This window comes from Rhinoderma darwinii, chromosome 2 (genome assembly GCF_050947455.1).
Source record: "Rhinoderma darwinii isolate aRhiDar2 chromosome 2, aRhiDar2.hap1, whole genome shotgun sequence".
In the NCBI taxonomy this organism is placed as follows: Eukaryota; Metazoa; Chordata; class Amphibia; order Anura; family Rhinodermatidae; genus Rhinoderma; species Rhinoderma darwinii.
In genome coordinates this window covers 256,784,560-256,802,857 of record NC_134688.1, presented here as the reverse complement: position 1 = coordinate 256,802,857, position 18,298 = coordinate 256,784,560, and the positions used below count along the sequence as shown (strand labels likewise).

The 18,298-nt window shown below is 39.7% G+C and overlaps 1 protein-coding gene across 3 annotated transcripts in view; it reads left to right on the top strand.

The window, feature by feature from the left end:
- Window positions 1–18,298, top strand: part of CSMD2 (CUB and Sushi multiple domains 2) — an 897,842-nt gene that overhangs the window by 734,302 nt on the left and 145,242 nt on the right. For all 3 annotated transcript variants that reach the window (XM_075853183.1, XM_075853184.1, XM_075853185.1), the window contains 3 exons: window positions 3,676–3,863; window positions 9,921–10,115; window positions 13,890–14,006. In XM_075853183.1, the coding sequence (XP_075709298.1) occupies window positions 3,676–3,863; window positions 9,921–10,115; window positions 13,890–14,006 (500 nt within the window). The remainder of the gene's footprint in view (window positions 1–3,675; window positions 3,864–9,920; window positions 10,116–13,889; window positions 14,007–18,298) is intronic.

Below are 18,298 nucleotides of genomic sequence, written 5' to 3'. Positions count from 1 at the left end.
CCGCCTCTATTACAACAGGAATAAATTTAGACCCCAGACCAGATCCCTTAAGTTATTCAGACTCCAGACCAAACCCTTAAATTCAGACTTCAGACTTTATACTTGTCCTCTTCGCTCCAGGACTTCTCTTCTGCTCCAGGCACCACCGCACTCATGATCTTATGCTGGCATCTCCCCGGAACTGAAGAGGAGTCCAGGACTGGGGAACATAAATATTATCAGCAGTTAACTATTGGAAAAATTCAATAGATAGTGGCCGATTAAACAAATTGCCACGCCGCTAAATACACACCTGGACTGAATCCTTATCAAGAGCCCTTCTGAATCCGCAATACAATTCAGAAGTAATTGGAAAGGGAGATTTGTGAATGTTGCACCTCACTAATACAGACAGGCTGTCTAGGTAATGCTTACAGCGGAACTATTGTTTCACATAGCAGGAACATTGATTGCTTTGGCCGGAGGATGGGATTAATGTTAAAAACACACTTGAACTGGAAAGAAAAGAAAATATCTTGACTGTATTTTGTGACTCCAGAAACTGTTTTTACAATAATTTGCTGCAATCTTTCAGCTCCCAATGATCTCTAATTAGTGAAGCCTCTTTGATACCTTGTATCAGTCATGTGCTGAGCTGCACACTAGCAAAAGAACTGTCTTTAATGTATCTTGCTAATGTCTTCCTTGCCATTAAATGTTGGACAGGACTTGTTAATGAAGTCATTTGCTTTTATAAGATGGAGAAAAGATCGCCAGTAATAATAAGGTCCTTAGGGGACAGACACATATATCTGAGCTTCTATTAGATTTTTAACTTGTAGCGGCTGGGGAGCAGTGTGATGTGTTGCTTGACAAATTAATGCTGGGTCGCTCCAGATATAGAGAGGTCATAAACTTTTTCATCAATTTGGAGAGGGTATTTCTAATTAACTCTGCAGAGCCCTCCTATTTTACTATCGTGTTCAGGAAGCCCCAATAGGCACACTTTTATGCACTGTACTTTTACATGTCATCTGTCACTGAATGGACATGGTAAATCAGTTAACCTAGACAAGAGCATTGTCAAAAAATTCAAGGAAATAATCATATATAGAAGATTCAGTTGAAGCCTTTTTTACATAACTTCATGCAAATTATAATACAGAAACAATATGCTACTAGACATTTATAATTAAAATTAATTCCCATGAGCTTAAAGTGTATCTTCAATTAAAAACAACTTTCCATAAATCAATAGTACAAGCAAAGATAAGAAACTTTGTAATATATCTTATTAAAGTAAAATTCCTATTTTCCACTTTTCACCTCCTTAACTGTTCCCTCGCTCAGAATTCACTCATAGAATCCTAGAGCAGAGAGGAGACAGATTAGTAACTACACTGAGAGATCAGGTTACAGCTGCCCATCAAAATCTATACAGAGGGGAGGAGGAGGAGGAAACAGCACCAGGGAAAGAAGGAAAGTGAGAGAGGCACCCACACACAGAGACTTTGCTGGCTCTAGTACATGTTTTACTGTCTCACACCAGTGATAAAATCACAGTAACATTGCTCCTTACTGCTGTATAATGTCTTCCATGCTTCCGCTTCTGTGTATGTGTCTGAGAGAGATAGGGGAACAGGAAACTCCTCTGTATGCTGTGTATGGGAGACATTATAGCAGCTAGACCCCTGCTTTATTCCCCCCCCCCCTCTCCATAGACATCTATGGGCAGCTATAACTTACGCTCTCAGAGAAGCAGTGAATCCATCTCCTGTCTGCTCTATCGATACTATGAGTGAATTCTGTGTGAGTAAACAGTTAAGGAAACAGGGGGAGAATACATAAATCTGATAAGAGAAGAAAGAGACATATTTCTGTAATAAGGTATATTACAAGGTGTCCTATGATTGTTTATACTATTTATTAATGGAAAGCTGTCTATAATTGGAGGTACATTTTAAGTAAAAAAATTAATCTTAAAATACCACCTTAGAAGAGCACCTGCCTTATTCATTTGTTTTTTAAAGCACACTACCATTCAAATTTAATGGGGTTTTTCGGTCTTTAAAGATTGAGTGCAGATAGTTTAACTGCAGTAAGATTAGTCACTTATTAATATACTGTCTGTAGCTGAAATGTCTCTGTAAGTCAGTCTCATATGCAGTCACATGGCCATGCTCCTGGTGTTTACCTCCTGCTTTTTAGACAACCCCAGTCCAGCAATAACTTGTCCTGATGATGATGATGATGAGAAGATCATGGAGGTAATACTGTAGGGCTTAAAGAGGCAGCTAACTGTTCATTTCTTCCGGCAGCCAATGGATGTCCTCCAAACATGGACATGTCTGGGCTTCCAGGTCAAGAACCAAACTTTTTAGCAGCTCAACACTTTTTTTTAAAGGATGTCTCGATTAGTGAATCAGCTTTATTATCTTTATATGCATTATAGGGAATATGGGAGGAGGTTATTAAAATTCCACAACATCTTCAATATGCAACTTTGTACTTGTTCTTCACTCAATAAAGGAGTCTTGATCCACATAGAGAAAGGTGGTGGTGGGGAGAGGTAATCAAAGCATGTCTTGCATATTTATACAACAGTTAAAATAAAATAGGCCCTGTAATATAATGAAAGTTGTGATAAAACTGCTCCACAACATATCAGCGATGTGTATATGAATTAATAAAATCATACAATCTTAGACATTTCAGCACTTCCTAATTTGCTGTTTAACATATTTGTTTATGCTAAATGTATTCTGTATAGTGTATAATATTTCTCAGCTATGGTGTTTTGGGCTGGATTCCTTTGAAATCTTTATAACTGAATTCCACATGTGTTAAATTAAGTATTGATGCTGTGGAACCACTCATTGGTGATCAATTATGAATTTTCTGGATTACATTTTTATTAGAAACTAAAGTGTTGAAAAGGAGTCCATGCTCTTTGAGTAGGGGCTCTAATCCTAACCCCCAAGAATAAATCAAGCCATAAAAGGCAAGTCAATCCTCCAACTATTTATAAGCTTTTAGTGAAATATGTCTTCCTTTATGGAAACCAGGAATGCAATATCACATGCCCGGCAGAAACATTGCCACTTTGATATATTGTGCTGAACTATTGGATTCATTATACAATCCTATAGACATAGCTACAGTTGAGGAAAATGGTGCAATAACATCTGGGGCCCTGTGACTATAGGGACACAAAGGGCTATCTGCTATGTAACAGAGAAAGTATATCTATACCCTACAATGAAGGTATCCTTGGCAATATTCACAATAAGTTGACAAGCAAATAAAATATTTTTTACAGTGCCCAGGAGCTTCCGTCTACACCTCTGATTCCTGCTTCATTGGAGTATATCTTTTCACTGCAAACTATAATGTTGTAGATCATTTAATGAGACATTATAATTAAAATAAGGTTAGAAAAATGTCTTTGAATTTGTCCATTGTGTCTGTTTTATTTCTAGGATACGGTAGAGTAAAAAAAGACCACACAATCAAAGGTTAAAAAAGTTGCTTTGGTTGCCATCATTTTCTTTTCTACTGCAAATGGGTTTTCTTACAAGTTGTTAGCAATAGGTTTTACTCTTTGGCCACCTTCCATTTGTTGAGAAAGCATAAAGCTGCACAGCAATCTGCTTTTGTCATTATTTTCACCATTTCTCTCTGTGTCTTTTACTCCAGCTTTAATCTTGAGCCTGGTTATGATTTTCTGCACATCTATGATGGCCCAGACTCACTGAGCCCACTAATAGGAAGTTTTTATGGCTCCCAGCTCCCTGACAGAATAGAGAGCAGCAGCAACAATCTGTTCATCGCATTTCGCAGTGATGCTTCTGTGAGCAGTGGAGGTTTCGTCATTGATTATACAGGTATTATAGAATGTTTCAATGAATAATAAATGTAACATCCACGTGGTTAATAAAGAAGACTGGCTTCTTTCTACAAATAAACATTTACAATACATAAGCAATTTTACTAGTTGTCGCCATGTGTAAAAGCCTTTAATACTATTAGCTGTTTCAGATCTTGATCTGATCTTGATCCTAGGTTCCCAAAGGTAACAACCACTAATTGCCATAGTTGACAGGGCTGTATATATTGCATGTGCAGCCTGTTCATATACTTCATTGATAGAACAACTGTTGCTTACAATTATTGTGCCCTAAAATAACAATATACTTCACTTACTTGAAGAAACATTAAAGAAGAAAAAAAGGTTAAAACCTCAATTTTAATTATATAGATTCAAATAAAGTCCTTACTAAATAACCATTAATAACAAATTGCTTAGTGTGTTATACACTCAATGTATTCATTACACTTATTTTTTTCAAGATCGCCCCGGTTTTGATTCTGTGGGACTCTATGCATGTTTGTAGATTCTATTATTTATCACCAAAACTAGAATTGCCTTACTTTTGTCTTGCAAGCAATCAACAGTTGGTCATTCCTACCACTACTCTGTGCTACTCTGGCCCTCAATTGATTAGTTCCAGCAGGGATGTTACCAATAACCCTTCTACTGCCCTAGGCCAATAGGGATGATATCAGTAACCTGTTTGTTGTCCTTGACCACCAGGTTTGTTACATATGACTGCAGGGGAAATTAAGAGTATCTTGCCATTTTCCAGAGAGATAACAGCAAAAAAATATTTTTTACAGTCATTTATTTTAAATATGAGAAGATGCAAGTTAGGGCTTATTCAGACGAACGTATAATACGTCCGTGCTACGCACGGACATATGTTAGTCAATGGGGCCGTTCAGACAGTCCGTGATTTTCACGCAGCGTATGTTCGCTCCGTAAAACTCACGACATGTCCTATATTTGCCCCGTTTTTCGCGCATCACGCACCCATTGAAGCCAATGGGTGCGTGAAAATCACGCACGGCACACGGACGCACTTCCGTGTGCCGCGCGTGATGTGCGCTACAGTAGTCAAAACTATGAGTGAAAACAGAAAAGCACCACATGCTTTTCTGTTTACAAACATAAAAACAGAGTGTTATCATGATGGCGGCTGCGCGAAAATCACGCAGCCACGCATCATATGCTGATGAAACACGGAGCTTTTGTTGACATTTTGCGCGCGCAAAACGCCACGTTTTTTGCGCACGCAAAACACACACGCTCGTGTGAATCTGGCCTTAAGGTAAGGTTGACGGAAGGGGGCCCACATGCTTTATTTTCACATGGGCCCTCAGTTGCCTTTGTCCACCCGTATAGGGAATGTCTCATGAAGGCAACAACTTTCTATAAGCCCCATAGGACATTTAGGCTATGTAGAGGTGGTCTTCCGGTCGGGCCTCCCTCTGTTAGCCAGAGCAGAGAGTTTCTCACATAGCTCGCCTTTTCCTCCAGTGGACCCAGCCTCCAATGTACTATATTAGTTGGCTTGCCATTCATCTCAAGGGCTGCCATTCAATGTTACATTTCTGGCCAGATATAGCTTTCCCTGGCGATAGCAGCTGATTGAAAAAAATAGGTAAAACATTGAACACATAATAAACACTTTGTTTATCTTCTACAGACTAAGGCCTCATGCACACGACCATAGCCATGTGCACGGACATGATTTTCGGGTCAGCCGGCCGTCCGTGGAGTGTCACCCGCGAGCCGCCCGCAAATCGCGGGCCGTGCACATGGCCATGTCCATTATATTCTAGGAGCCTGGACTACAGAACATGGCCGTAATAAGACATGTCCGTTCTTTCTGTGGTCCAGGCTCCTGGGCCATGCACAGACCATGGAAACCACGGTGAGAAATGAATGTGGCTGCAATTCTCCCGTGGATTTTCGCGGGAATTGCGGCCGCAAAAAGCACGTTCGTGTGCATGGGGCCTAAGGCCTCGTTCACATCTGCATCGAGTTTCCCTTCATGGGTTCCATTAGACCTTTCCGTCAGGGGAACCCATGAACGGAAAGCCAAACGGAAACCTTAGCTTCTGTTTGCATTGCTATTGATTTCAATGGTAATGTTTCTGTTGCAAATATTTTTCGTTTTTTCTCCATTTCGTAAGGTTTCCGTTTTTTTTGCGGAAACAATAGCGTACCCGGCTGTTAACGGTCACATGTCATGAGTGACGTTTGCGGTGCTGATTGGTCGCGGGGGGCTCGGCCTCAGTGAAGGTCTGGGGTGTTACCTATATAATCTGAGTCCTTCTAAAAGCTGATATCAAACGCGAGCTCACCTCTGTGTATATACAAACAATGTACCGACAAATGAATGATCACTGGCACGTTAGCCAGCTTAACAATAGCAGATCCCCGATGAAATCTGTGTATGGAAATGCATAGGGTCAGAATAGAGGGGAATGAGTGTACGTGACAGCATATCTAGATCTAACAGCCTCTGCCTTGGGGCATTCAAGACGCTTTCTGGGTGTTCCATGACCTTTTGGGAGCAGTCTGCTGTAACACCAAATGTGAAACACGCCAACCCCATGTATAAGATATATATTTATAGGATTCAGAACTAAATCAGCTGATGAATTACTCTTGTTCTTTAAAAATAAAAATGTTGGCCATATTGCCCTTTTTTCACGGTAATGATTATACCCCTAATTTTAGTGAGATACCAATAAAAGATAAATTTTACTCCCTAGTCATATTCAGTGAATTGTCAATGTATAATTGTGGGAGCACAATAGTTGTCAATTAACAGGGAGATATGAGACAAATGGATCCTAACATATGTCATTAGTAGTAGATCCTAACAGTAGCAGACTACAGTATTCTGCCTGTCGAAAGCAACAAAATCCTTACAGAATTGAACCAACCTAACAACTGAAATCAATGGAAATGTTAATATACATGTATGTAACTAAGTGAGACATTTGAGAAAAATTTCCCACATCATAGCTGTTCTCTTTATAAAAATCATTATTGAGAACAGCCGGTAGTGCTGACATCTCTGTCACAGGCACCAGCATGGCACAAAATTCGACATGCTTCATCAGTTCAATCTGACATCCCATCATATCTTGGTAATAAATTTCTGTTTTTACTGATTCAAAACTTTAAGTGAAAATATTCATGTAATAAATCAATGGTAAAATGATATAAAAAAAACATAAAAAAAAGGTTAGTAGGAAATTCATTTCATTAATTCCACTTGAGATTAGGTTGGGTTACTTTGTGTTTCATAACATTTATTATAGTCAGCACAGAAAGGTTAATATCGTGTTCAATATTTCACCTAATGGCTTTTATCACTGTTAAACAGGTATCATGAATGTTTCATTTTGGTTGTAAAATTCTAATTCTATGCTCCAATTCCAGATATTGATTTAATTGAAAGGAGTGGACTTAAATCCAGCAAAGGGCAGACTATAATGACAACTACTCCAAAGTGTGCACACCATAAAGAGGTTGCCACATAAATTATTTATAACGCTTTGCTAGGGATAAAAATTATATCTTATTAAGTTTTGGCTTTAAACATAATATTCATGTGCATTACTGTAGAACATATGAAAACAAAAGCTTTTACGTTATAAAGTGTACTTCCAGTTTGGATATAGCTTGGCCGAGATAATAGAATATCACATTGTAAACCATTTTGCCATAAAATTGGAGCTCTTCCTGATTTTCTTATAAGCAAACTATAGAACATTGTATACCAGTCTATAGTATGACTATAGGAGGCAGACTAAATCAATCCATAGTCTGTTAATGGGATGCAGGGAAATGATGCGTGAGTTTGACCAATTGCTTATAATACTATATTCGATAATTTGCACATATTGAAATTCTTTAGTATTTTAGCCAAAGTTAAATGTGGGGACTATGATGAAAAAAACTAATGTCTAGTCACCTGACTGGACAGTCATTATGGGGTATACAAGGACTAAAGACTGGTGGGGGCTAAAAAATGTAATACCCATCTCTACTCTGTTGCTCGCTGCTCCTTTTCCAGCTTCCAATAGAACAGGTTGGCAGACACCAGCAGTGCCCACCTTATCAATTCCCATATACTTTGCTAACATTTTTGCAGGTGTCAGCATAGTCTTAAGGTGTGTTCACACTTGGCAGATTTGTGCGTCTGAAAATCCATTCCTTAAATCTGAATGGGGTTGATTCTGCAGCATGTTCATAGATTTTTACATACTCCATTAAAATTTAAGCAACAGAACTACTGTGTGTGAATATACAGGGACATGCTTGACCATGACTTCTGCCAGGACATACACTTTCTGGGAGTGGACACTTTTGCTATTAATGCATTAGTATGAGACTTGTATCTCCAGTGCCTGCAGCCATAAATCACGTGGTGCTTTAAGACCTGCCTACATGGGCCAATGGTTAGGCAAACTCATAAGAACTCTCATTCCCAATCTTTGCCCTGAGCTGTCACAGGCAGCCAGCAATCAGCCGATGAACGAGCGTCGGCTGATCGCATCTTTTATGTGGCCAGAAAGATGGTCTATTGTTGGCAGCACATCTCCCTGTGTAAACCGTGGATGTGCTGCCAACAAAATGAAAAATATATGGGGACAAATTACAAAACATGATGTATTGTCGATCAGCACTCGTTTAACGGGTAGAATATCTGTCTTTGTAAAAGGACCCTATGTCACCTCATTATGGCCACAATTTAAACAATGTGCTCTTTTATAAAGACGTTGAACTGAAAATACATTGTCCATGTAGTGCAGGTGCCAATTTAAACAGCTTTAAATGTCAACCTTGTTTTGCAATAAATTGCCAAAAATACTAGTCTAGTTCCCACCAAATACTCCCATATGGTGTCCACACAATAGTATTATACAATGCCCATATCATGGTACTGTGCCATGCCAAAATAATGGCAGCATACACTGCTGACACAATTGTGGCATAAGTCTCAGAAATACTACTGCCATACAGTGCAAATAATGTTGCCAAATATTAGCTTCACACAGAGCCCACATGGTTGTTTCATAGAGTGCCCAGACAATAGAATCATTTATATCAGTGGTTATATAACACAAACTTCCATAGTGCCCATAAATAGTGCCAGTCAATAATACCACTTGTATTCCCCATAAAATAGTGTTAGCCATAGTGCCCCCCCCCCCCAAAAAAAAAAAATACTGGTAGGATTTGCAACAATTCCTTCTAAGAAATTAGTATTAACATATCAATATCAAGTCTAAGAAGTAAAAATCTCAAGCAACATGGGAAGTGAATGTGAGATAATTCAATGGTGAGGATTTTGCAATGTCGGGGGTGATCCATTGTGTGTGTTGAAAGCTCTGTCACACTTCAGTGAAACACTTTAATGTCTGAATGGACCTGATTCTTGCCAGACTTTATGGCTGTCTCCCCATGAGCTACATTGTGTAAGTACAGAGCTTCTGAGACGTAAGCCTTTCATTCATGTACAATCATTATTATCAGATGTTAATGACGCCTAATGATTTGAGCAGTTTAGTGATAACATTCTATAGTATATGCAGGGCCATGAATATTGAATCTCTCTGCATTGCTGCTTCTCTCAGCTTTTTCTTGATGTCACTAAGAAGTCACATATCAGGGTCAGCGCAGTGACTTCTGTCATCTTAAAATGCATGCCATTACACAATCCCGAATGATAACTCCTGGGGACATCTGTTGAATGTTTAAATTCTCAGCTCTGCAGAGTAAATGTTAGTGATGGTAATCATTGTATTCTAATATATCTTTTGTGAATACTTATAAATCTTAGAATTATAACAAACCTATGACCTGACTACCTATTTGCCGGAAGACCACCATTTTTATTTTTATTTTTACTGAGGGATATTTTGCAGGTGATTTAGAACAATGTTCTCAATTAGTAACCCCCTCTTCTACCTTTAAAGACGATAACTTCTTCAAACTGTTATTGAACTGTACCCCAGCATAAATACTGTTCAGTTTATCTACAGTGTTTATTCCTAAAATGTGTCTACTTATCTTCTAGAAAATCCCAGAGAGTCCTGTTTTGACCCAGGAGCAATAAAAAATGGCACCCGTGTTGGGAGTGACCTAAAACTTGGTTCTACTGTTACTTACTATTGCGATAGTGGATATGAGGTTGATGGAGCATCTACTCTAACCTGTGTGATGGGAGGAGATGGAAAGCCAATCTGGAACTTCCCACGACCTACATGTATAGGTAATCCCCTTATCTATGTTATGCTATTTATATGTTGATATAAATAACATCATATCTCACATATACACTAATGTGGAAAAAAAGGGTGTCCATTAGTGTTCTCCTCCAATATGTTTGGTGAGTATGGAGAAATTCACACATTTTATCATTTTCAGTTAACCTAAAATTATTTAAAAGCTAAAGACCTTTTTAAAAAATAAAATGTTAGTGTTAATCAAATTCATGAATAATTCATATATCCCACGTGATACTCAACTAATTATATAGCTACATCTTAAATGTTACTGTGTTGTCCTCCGGTATAGAGATATACTTTTTTTTCTGACCTTTTTGAAAAAATGATTATGCTGTGAATAAAAAACTATTTTCTCAAGAACTGATATTTTTGAAATCAGAGAAGTGTAACATTATTATTTTAGATTTTGAGTTAAATCCTTGAGCAGTTTCATCTAGATAAATGGTTTAGTTTGAGAGGCCATTAAACATCATCAGAAAACAATACTAGAATCGCTATTTTTTAGTCACTTCACCTCCCAAAAAATGGAATAAAAAGACATCAAAAAGTCACATGTACCCAAAAATGGTACAAATAAAAACCACAGTTCGTTCCACAAAAAACAAGCCCTCACACAGCTTTCTTGAAAGAAAAAAAAAAAAAATGATGGCACTTAGAATATGGCAACACACAAACTAAATTATTTTTTAAAAATAGTGATTTTATTGTGCAAACATCGTAAAACATAAAAACAAATATACATATGGTTTCGCCGTAACTGCATCGACCCACAGAATAAATAAAACATTTCATTTATAGTGCATGGCGAACGCGGTAAGAAAATAGAATAAAAAACAATAGCAGAATTGCTGTGTTTTGGTCACCACGCATCATAAAATAGAATAAAAAGTGATAAAAAAACTTGCATGTACCCCAAAATGGTACTGATAAAAACTAAGAATGTCCATAACACCGTTCCGTCGCAAAAAAAAAGTTACGGCTCTCAGAATATGGCGACACAAAATGCGCAGAGTGTGTTCAAAAAGGGGGATAAGATCGGGCACCATTTATCAGTGCGACACTGGCCACATATCTGCGAATTATTAATTTATTCACCCTATTATTACACCACTTTATTATGCCCTGATGTACTCCACACAGTTTACATATGCCCCCACATTATAAACTAAAATACCACTAAAACTCCAAACAAAACTACTACCGAGCTAAATCTGCGCTCCAAAAGCCAAATGCCGCTAACTCCCTTCTCAGCCCTACAGTGTGCCCAAACAGCAGTTAACTGCCACATATATGGCATTCCCATACCCGGGAGAACCCGCTCAATAGTTTATGAGGTATTTGTCTTCAGGGTAAAAGCTGGGCACAACGTATTGTGCACTAAAATGGCATATCAGTGGAAGATCCACTGCGCATTATTTTCTAGAAAAAGAGAAATATTGAGAAGTACTCACTGCACCCATTAATAAATGCTTTGAGGGGTATAGTTTCCAAAATGGGGGTCACTTCTTGGGGGTTTGTTTTACTATTTGACCCTGTAATTGTGGGCCGATGCCTTAATTACACCAATTAGTCACCAATTAGACCTTCGCATTGTGCTCTTTCACTCCTGAGCCCTGCCATATGTCCAGGCAAATCATAAATGCCTTGAAGGGTGTAGTTTCCAAAATGGGGTTACTTCTCTGGGTTTTCCACTATACTCTGGTACCTCAGGGGCTTTGCAATTGTGACATAGTGCCTGAACACCAATCCAGCAAAATCTGCGCTCCAAAAGTCTAATGGCGCTCCTTTGATTCTGAGCCCTGCCGTGTGTCCAAACAGCGGTTTAAGGCTACACATGGGGTATTGCCACATCAGGGAGAAATTGAGTAACAAGTATGGGTGTTTTTTTTCTCCTATTACCCAATGCAAAAATGAAAAATTAGGAGCTAAACAACATTTTGGAAAAAATTAAATTTTTCATTTTCACTGCCTAATTCTTTTAAAATCTATGAACAACCTGCGTGGTCAAAAAGTTCACTACCCCCCTAAATGAATGCCCTGTGGAGTGCAGTTTCCAAAATGGAGTCACTTTTCAGGGTTTTCTACTGTAATGAAACCTCAGGAGCTCTGCAAATGTGACATTGTGCCCAAAAACCATTCCAGCACAATCTGCGTGCCAAAGAGTGCTCCTGCAATTCTGAGCCCAGCCATGTGTCTAAACAGCAGTTTATGACCACATATGGGGTATTGTCGTACTCGGGAGAAATTGTTTTACAAATGTTGGGGTACTTTTTCTCTTTTAACCCTTGTGTAAATTAAACAATTCTACATTTTAGTGGAAAAAAGGTGTATTTTTATTGTCACGGCCAAATTTCAATCCATTTGGTAAAAAAACTGTGGGGTTTAAATGCTCACTATACTCCTAGTTACAATCCTTGAGAGGTGTAGTTTCCCTAATGGGTTCACTTTTGGGGGGTCTCCACAGTTTTGGTCCCTCTGTGTTTTGCAAATACGACACAGCATCCAAAAACCATTCTAGCAAAATTTGAGCTCCAAAAACCAAATGACGTTCCTTCCCTTCTGAGCCCTACAGTGTGTCCAAACAGCAGTTTATGACCTGATACGGGCTATTATCATACACGGGAGAAATTGCTTTGTACATGTTGGGGTGCTTTCACTCTTCGTGAAAATTAAAAGATCTGAGCTAAAACTACATTTTGCATGAAAAAAATGTAGACTTTCATTTTTACAGCCTAATTCCCAGAAATTCAGCAAAAAAAACTGAGGGGTTAAAATGCTCACTGCACCTGTAGATGAATTTCTTGGGGAGTGTAGTTTCTAAAATGCTGTCTTTTTAGGGGTGTTTCCTTTATTTTGGCACCACAAGACCTCTTCAAACCTGACATAGTGCCTAAAATATATTCTAATAAAAAGGAAGCCCCAAAATCCACTTCATGCTCCTTTGATTCTGAGGCCTGTGCTTCGGTCCATTAACACACTAGCGTCACATGTGGAATATTTATAAAAACTGCAGAATCAGTGAAACAAATATTGCATTCGATTTGTCTTGTAAAATCTTCTGTCTTACAGAATAAAATAGATTAAAATGGAATTTCTTTAAAAAAAATAATTTGTAAATTTCACCTCCACTTTGCTTTAATACCTGTGAAATGCCGAAAGGGTTAAGAAACTTTCTACATGCTGTTTTGAAAACTTCAAGGGTTGCAGTTTATAAAATAGGGTGTTTTATGGGGGTTTCTAATATATAGGGACCTCAAAGTAACTTCAGGTCCCTAAAAAAAAAAAGGCTTTTGAATTTTGTTTACAAATGTGAGAAATTGCTGCTAAAGTTCTAAGCCTTCTAACGTCCTAGGAAAATAAAAGTGTTCAAAAAATGATGCCAACATAAAGTAGCCATATGGGATATGTGAACTAGTAACTATTTTGTGTTGTATTGCTATCTATCTTACAAGCACATACATTCAAATTGAGAAAAATTCAAATTTTTCCAAGTTTTATCTAAATTTAGGTATTTTTCACAAATAAACACTGAATGTATCGACCAAATTTTACCACTAACATAAAGTACAATGTGTCACGAGAAGACAGTCTCAGAATTACTTGGATAAATAAAAGCATTCCAATGTTATTACCACATAAAATGACACGTCAGATTTGAAGAAATTGGCCTGGTCCTTAAGGCCAAATCAGGCTGTGTACTCAAGGTTAAATGAAGACTTTGCCGTCAGTGTGTGCTATATCTTTATTTTTTTCTTTAGCCCCCTGTGGAGGACAGTACGTCAGCCAAGACGGAGTGATTCTTTCTCCCAATTACCCCAGTAATTACACTTCTGGAAAGAGCTGCTCCTATTTCATTGTTGTTCCAAAGGATTATGGTAAGAGCTCTTCTTGTCTTTTAGCGTGTAAAATATCTTGTCAACTTTTTCTCCATTTCTGTTTTCGTTTGATAGAGATGCTCAACATTGATTGGGTTTCATGTCAATATATATCATGTATCTGCATATAAATTTAGATCCTATAAGTTTAGATTTACTTTTATCATCTGCATATATTTTGGAATGCATTCACTTCCATCTTTCTCAGGAATAAAAAAGCATGAAAAATATTGTAGGTTTGGGTCGGCCAAGACAAGATGTATTCTGTTGTAGTATTACATAGTTCATATAATATTTATTTTCTGGACTCAAATTAATTTTACTGCTATGCATTTGTATAACTATGAGACTAGCCCAACCTTAGCCATACCACCAGCCTTTAAATCCTGTGTTGATAATAATTTTTTTTCTACTGAGCTTTAAAAGCAGCTATTTATCAACTGATTATTTGACAAAATGGGATTTACCCTTGGTCTCAGTGTAATCATACACTCACACCAAGGGCATACATACCATAGGGATGGCCCATGCAACTATGGTCTAACAGAGGATTGGGGAAAATAAGTGATGGGCTCTATCTGGGAGATGGCTGTGGCTTAAACTAGCACAAGAGGGGGCTGCATTTACATAATTGCTTTGGGGCTCCCTCTCCTCCATGTTTTCCCTCGTGCACACTGTCAGACTTGCCAATAGTTCAGTAGTTTTTATTTAGCCAAGTCAATATTACAATTGATGTCATTAGTCAAACACTACATTTACATTTTGTCATACCATTGCCAAATGTTTTACATAATGACAGACCATTAACTTGGTATTGCTACTTTTATATGATAAAAATCATGTTAATAGTTACTGTTTAATAGCTTGAGAGGATCACCAGGTGATCTACCCATAATGAAATGTAAATCATCACTCCATGCACTGAATTTCTGGAATTTCTGATGAGATTTTTTTTTTTTTTGGGGGGGTCTTTGATTTTAATACAGCAGCCAATATTAGCAACAAAAGCTGCAGTGCAAAGCAAGGAAGGACAATCAACTATTGTAACAAACAGTCAAAACAGAGGAAAATAAACAGAAGATAATCATGAGACCTATTTCATATATTTTTAACCCCTTACCGCAAATGAGTGTTACTGTGCGTCTTTTTTAGCGGTGCGTTCCCGCAAATGGGTGTACAGAAGCACCCTGAGAATGAAGCGGGCACAGAAGTTGTGCGCCCTTCATCTTTAGCGGGTGTCGGCTGTAATATACAGCCGACATCCCACTGCAACGGCGGCGATCACATTTATCTCCGATCGCCGCTGTTTAACCCCTTAAAGGCCACTGTCAATAGTGACAGCGGCATTTAAGTGATTGACACAGAGGGAGGGGGCTCCCTCTGTACCCTTTTGGCCCCCCACAAAAATCGCGGTGTGCCGATGGTTGCTAAGTTATGATTCTCGGAACGCAATAATGCAAGACGACGGCCCAGACTAATTTATACGTGCAGCAGTTCTTCACCTAAAACCCCACGTGATTATTTGCAGCCCCCACTGATAGACCCTGTAAATGCAGCGGAAACTATGACATTTTGGAGTCTGTGCTACATATGAGGCTAGTGAAGAAGTCAAAGATTAGGTAATGCTATGATATTTTGTACAATGCCACGGACGCCCAATTATTACTTAGTATTAGCTTACCCCATTATTACATCATCCTATTATGCCCTGATGCACTCCTCCCAGCTTACATATACCCTGATGTACTCCGCCCAGCTTACATATACCCTGATGTACTCCACACAGCTTACATATACCCTGATGTACTCCACACAGCTTACATATACCCTGATGTACTCCGCCCAGCTTACATATACCCTGATGTATTCCGCCCAGCTCACATATGCCCGGATGTACTCCGACCAGCTTACATATACCCTGATGTACTCCTCACAGATTACATATATCCTGATGTACTCCGCCCAGTTTACATATACCCTGATGTACTCCGCCCAGCTTACATATTCCCTGATGTACTCCGCCCAGCTTACATATACCCTGATGTACTCCGCCCAGTTTACATATACCCTGATGTACTCCAGTCAGCTTACATATACCCTGATGTACTCCGCTCAGTTTACATATGCCCTGATGTACTCCGCCCAGCTTACATATACTCTGATGTACTCCACTCAGTTTACATATACCCTGATGCACTCCGCCCAGCTTACATATACCCTGATGTTCTCTGCCCAGCTTGCATATACCCTTATATACTCCTCACAGCTTACATATACCCTGATGTACTCCAACCAGCTTACATATACCCTGATGCACTCCGCCCAGCTTACATATACCCCCACATTATAAACTGAAACACCAGTAAAACACTAAGCAAAAATACTAGCAAGCAAAATCTGTGCTCCAAAAGCCAACTGGCGCTCTGGTAGACCCTGTAAATGCAGAGGAAACTATGACATTTTGCGGTTTGGGCTACATATGGGGCTAGTGAAGAAGTCAAAGATTAGGCAATACTGGAGTGCGGATCTTTTGTACAATGCCATGGACGCCCTTTAGAAGTGCGACTCCTGCACCCAAAAAAACTGGCCTGTGCATAAAGGATTGGTTCAAAGCGTACGTCACTATCCATGGATAATTCATTTTATTATTCATTTACCCCATTATTACATCATCCTATTATGCCTTGATGCACTCCGCCCAGCTTACATATACCCTGATGTACTCCACATAGCTAACATATACCCTGATGTACTCCGCCCAGCTTACATATACCCTGATGTACTCCGCCCAGCTTACATATACCCTGATGTACTCCGCCCAGCTTACATATACCCGGATGTACATTGCCCAGTTTACATATACCCGGATGTACTCCGCCCAGCTTACATATACCCTGATGTACTCCACCCAGTTTACATATACCCTGATGTACTCCACTCAGTTTACATATACCCTGATGCACTGGCGTAGCTATAGGGGTCGCAGCGGTCACAATTGCGACCGGGCCCCGAAGCCAAGGGGGGCCCACGGCCCCCCGCACCACATCAATAAAAAGTTACTATAGTAACTCGGGCCGTGGGCCCCTGTTACTATGGTAACATACTTTACTTACCTTCCTGGTTCCAGATCGCAGCGGAGGTCCTGACGTCAAGCGCTGTGCGCAGCGCATGATGTCACAGCGCTATGCGCCGCGCACAGCATCGAGAGGACAGAACTCCCGCCGCGGCCGAAGAGGAAGGTAAGGTTAGCCCTGACTGGCGGGGTCCGACTCCCGGGACCCGCCAATCAGCTGTTTTGAAGGGGCCGCAGCACTCGTACGAGAGCTGCTCCCCTTCATTCCTGTCACTTCATTCCGGTCACACTGTGAATCCGTGTCGGCGATTCACAGTGTGGGCGAGTAGTGAAATGAAGGGGAAGCAGCTCTCGTACGAGTGCTGCGGCCCCTTCAAAACAGCTGATTTGCGGGTCCCGAGAGACACATCAGCTATTGATGGCCTATCCTGAGGATAGGCCATCAATGTTTAGGGACTGTACAACCCCTAAGCCTACGATGTAGCAGGCTTAGGGGGCCCATGAGACAGGATCACAGATAGTGTGATCCTGTCTGCTGGGCCCTGTATCTAAGCCAATCACATGGTAGGCTTAGATACATGGCCCATGCGTGATCCTGTCTGCTGGGCCCTGTATCTAAGCCAATCACATGGTAGGCTTAGATACATGGCCCTTGTGTGATCCTGTCTGATGGGCCCTGTATATAAGCCTACCACACTGTAGGTTTAGATACAGGGCCCCAGCACACAGTAATCTTATACTGTATAAGATTACTGTCTGCTGGACCCTGTATCTAAGCCTACGTTGTGGTAGACTTAGATACAGGGTCCCACAGACAGTATCACACATGGGCCCTGTATCTAGGCCTAACACACGTGTTACTAATCATTTTTTGTGTGTTTTCTTACAGGTTTGGTCGTTGGACTACTTCGGATTCCAGAACTACTTCGATGACAGCTTTTTTTTTATTATCAATAAAATGGTTAATGAAGGTTGTGTGTTTTTTTTTTTTATTTCAATAAAATATTTTTTCTATGTCTTTGTGTTTTTTTTTAAACTATATTACTACCGCCTTAGTAATGGCCGCCGGCTGATTGACAGCATCCATTGCTAAGGCGGGGCTTAGTGTTAGCCGATGCAGAGGCTAACACTAACCCCCTTTATTACCCCGGTACCCACCGCCACCAGGGGTGCTGGGAAGAGCCGGGTACGATCCAGTACCTGACCATCTGTAGTGATG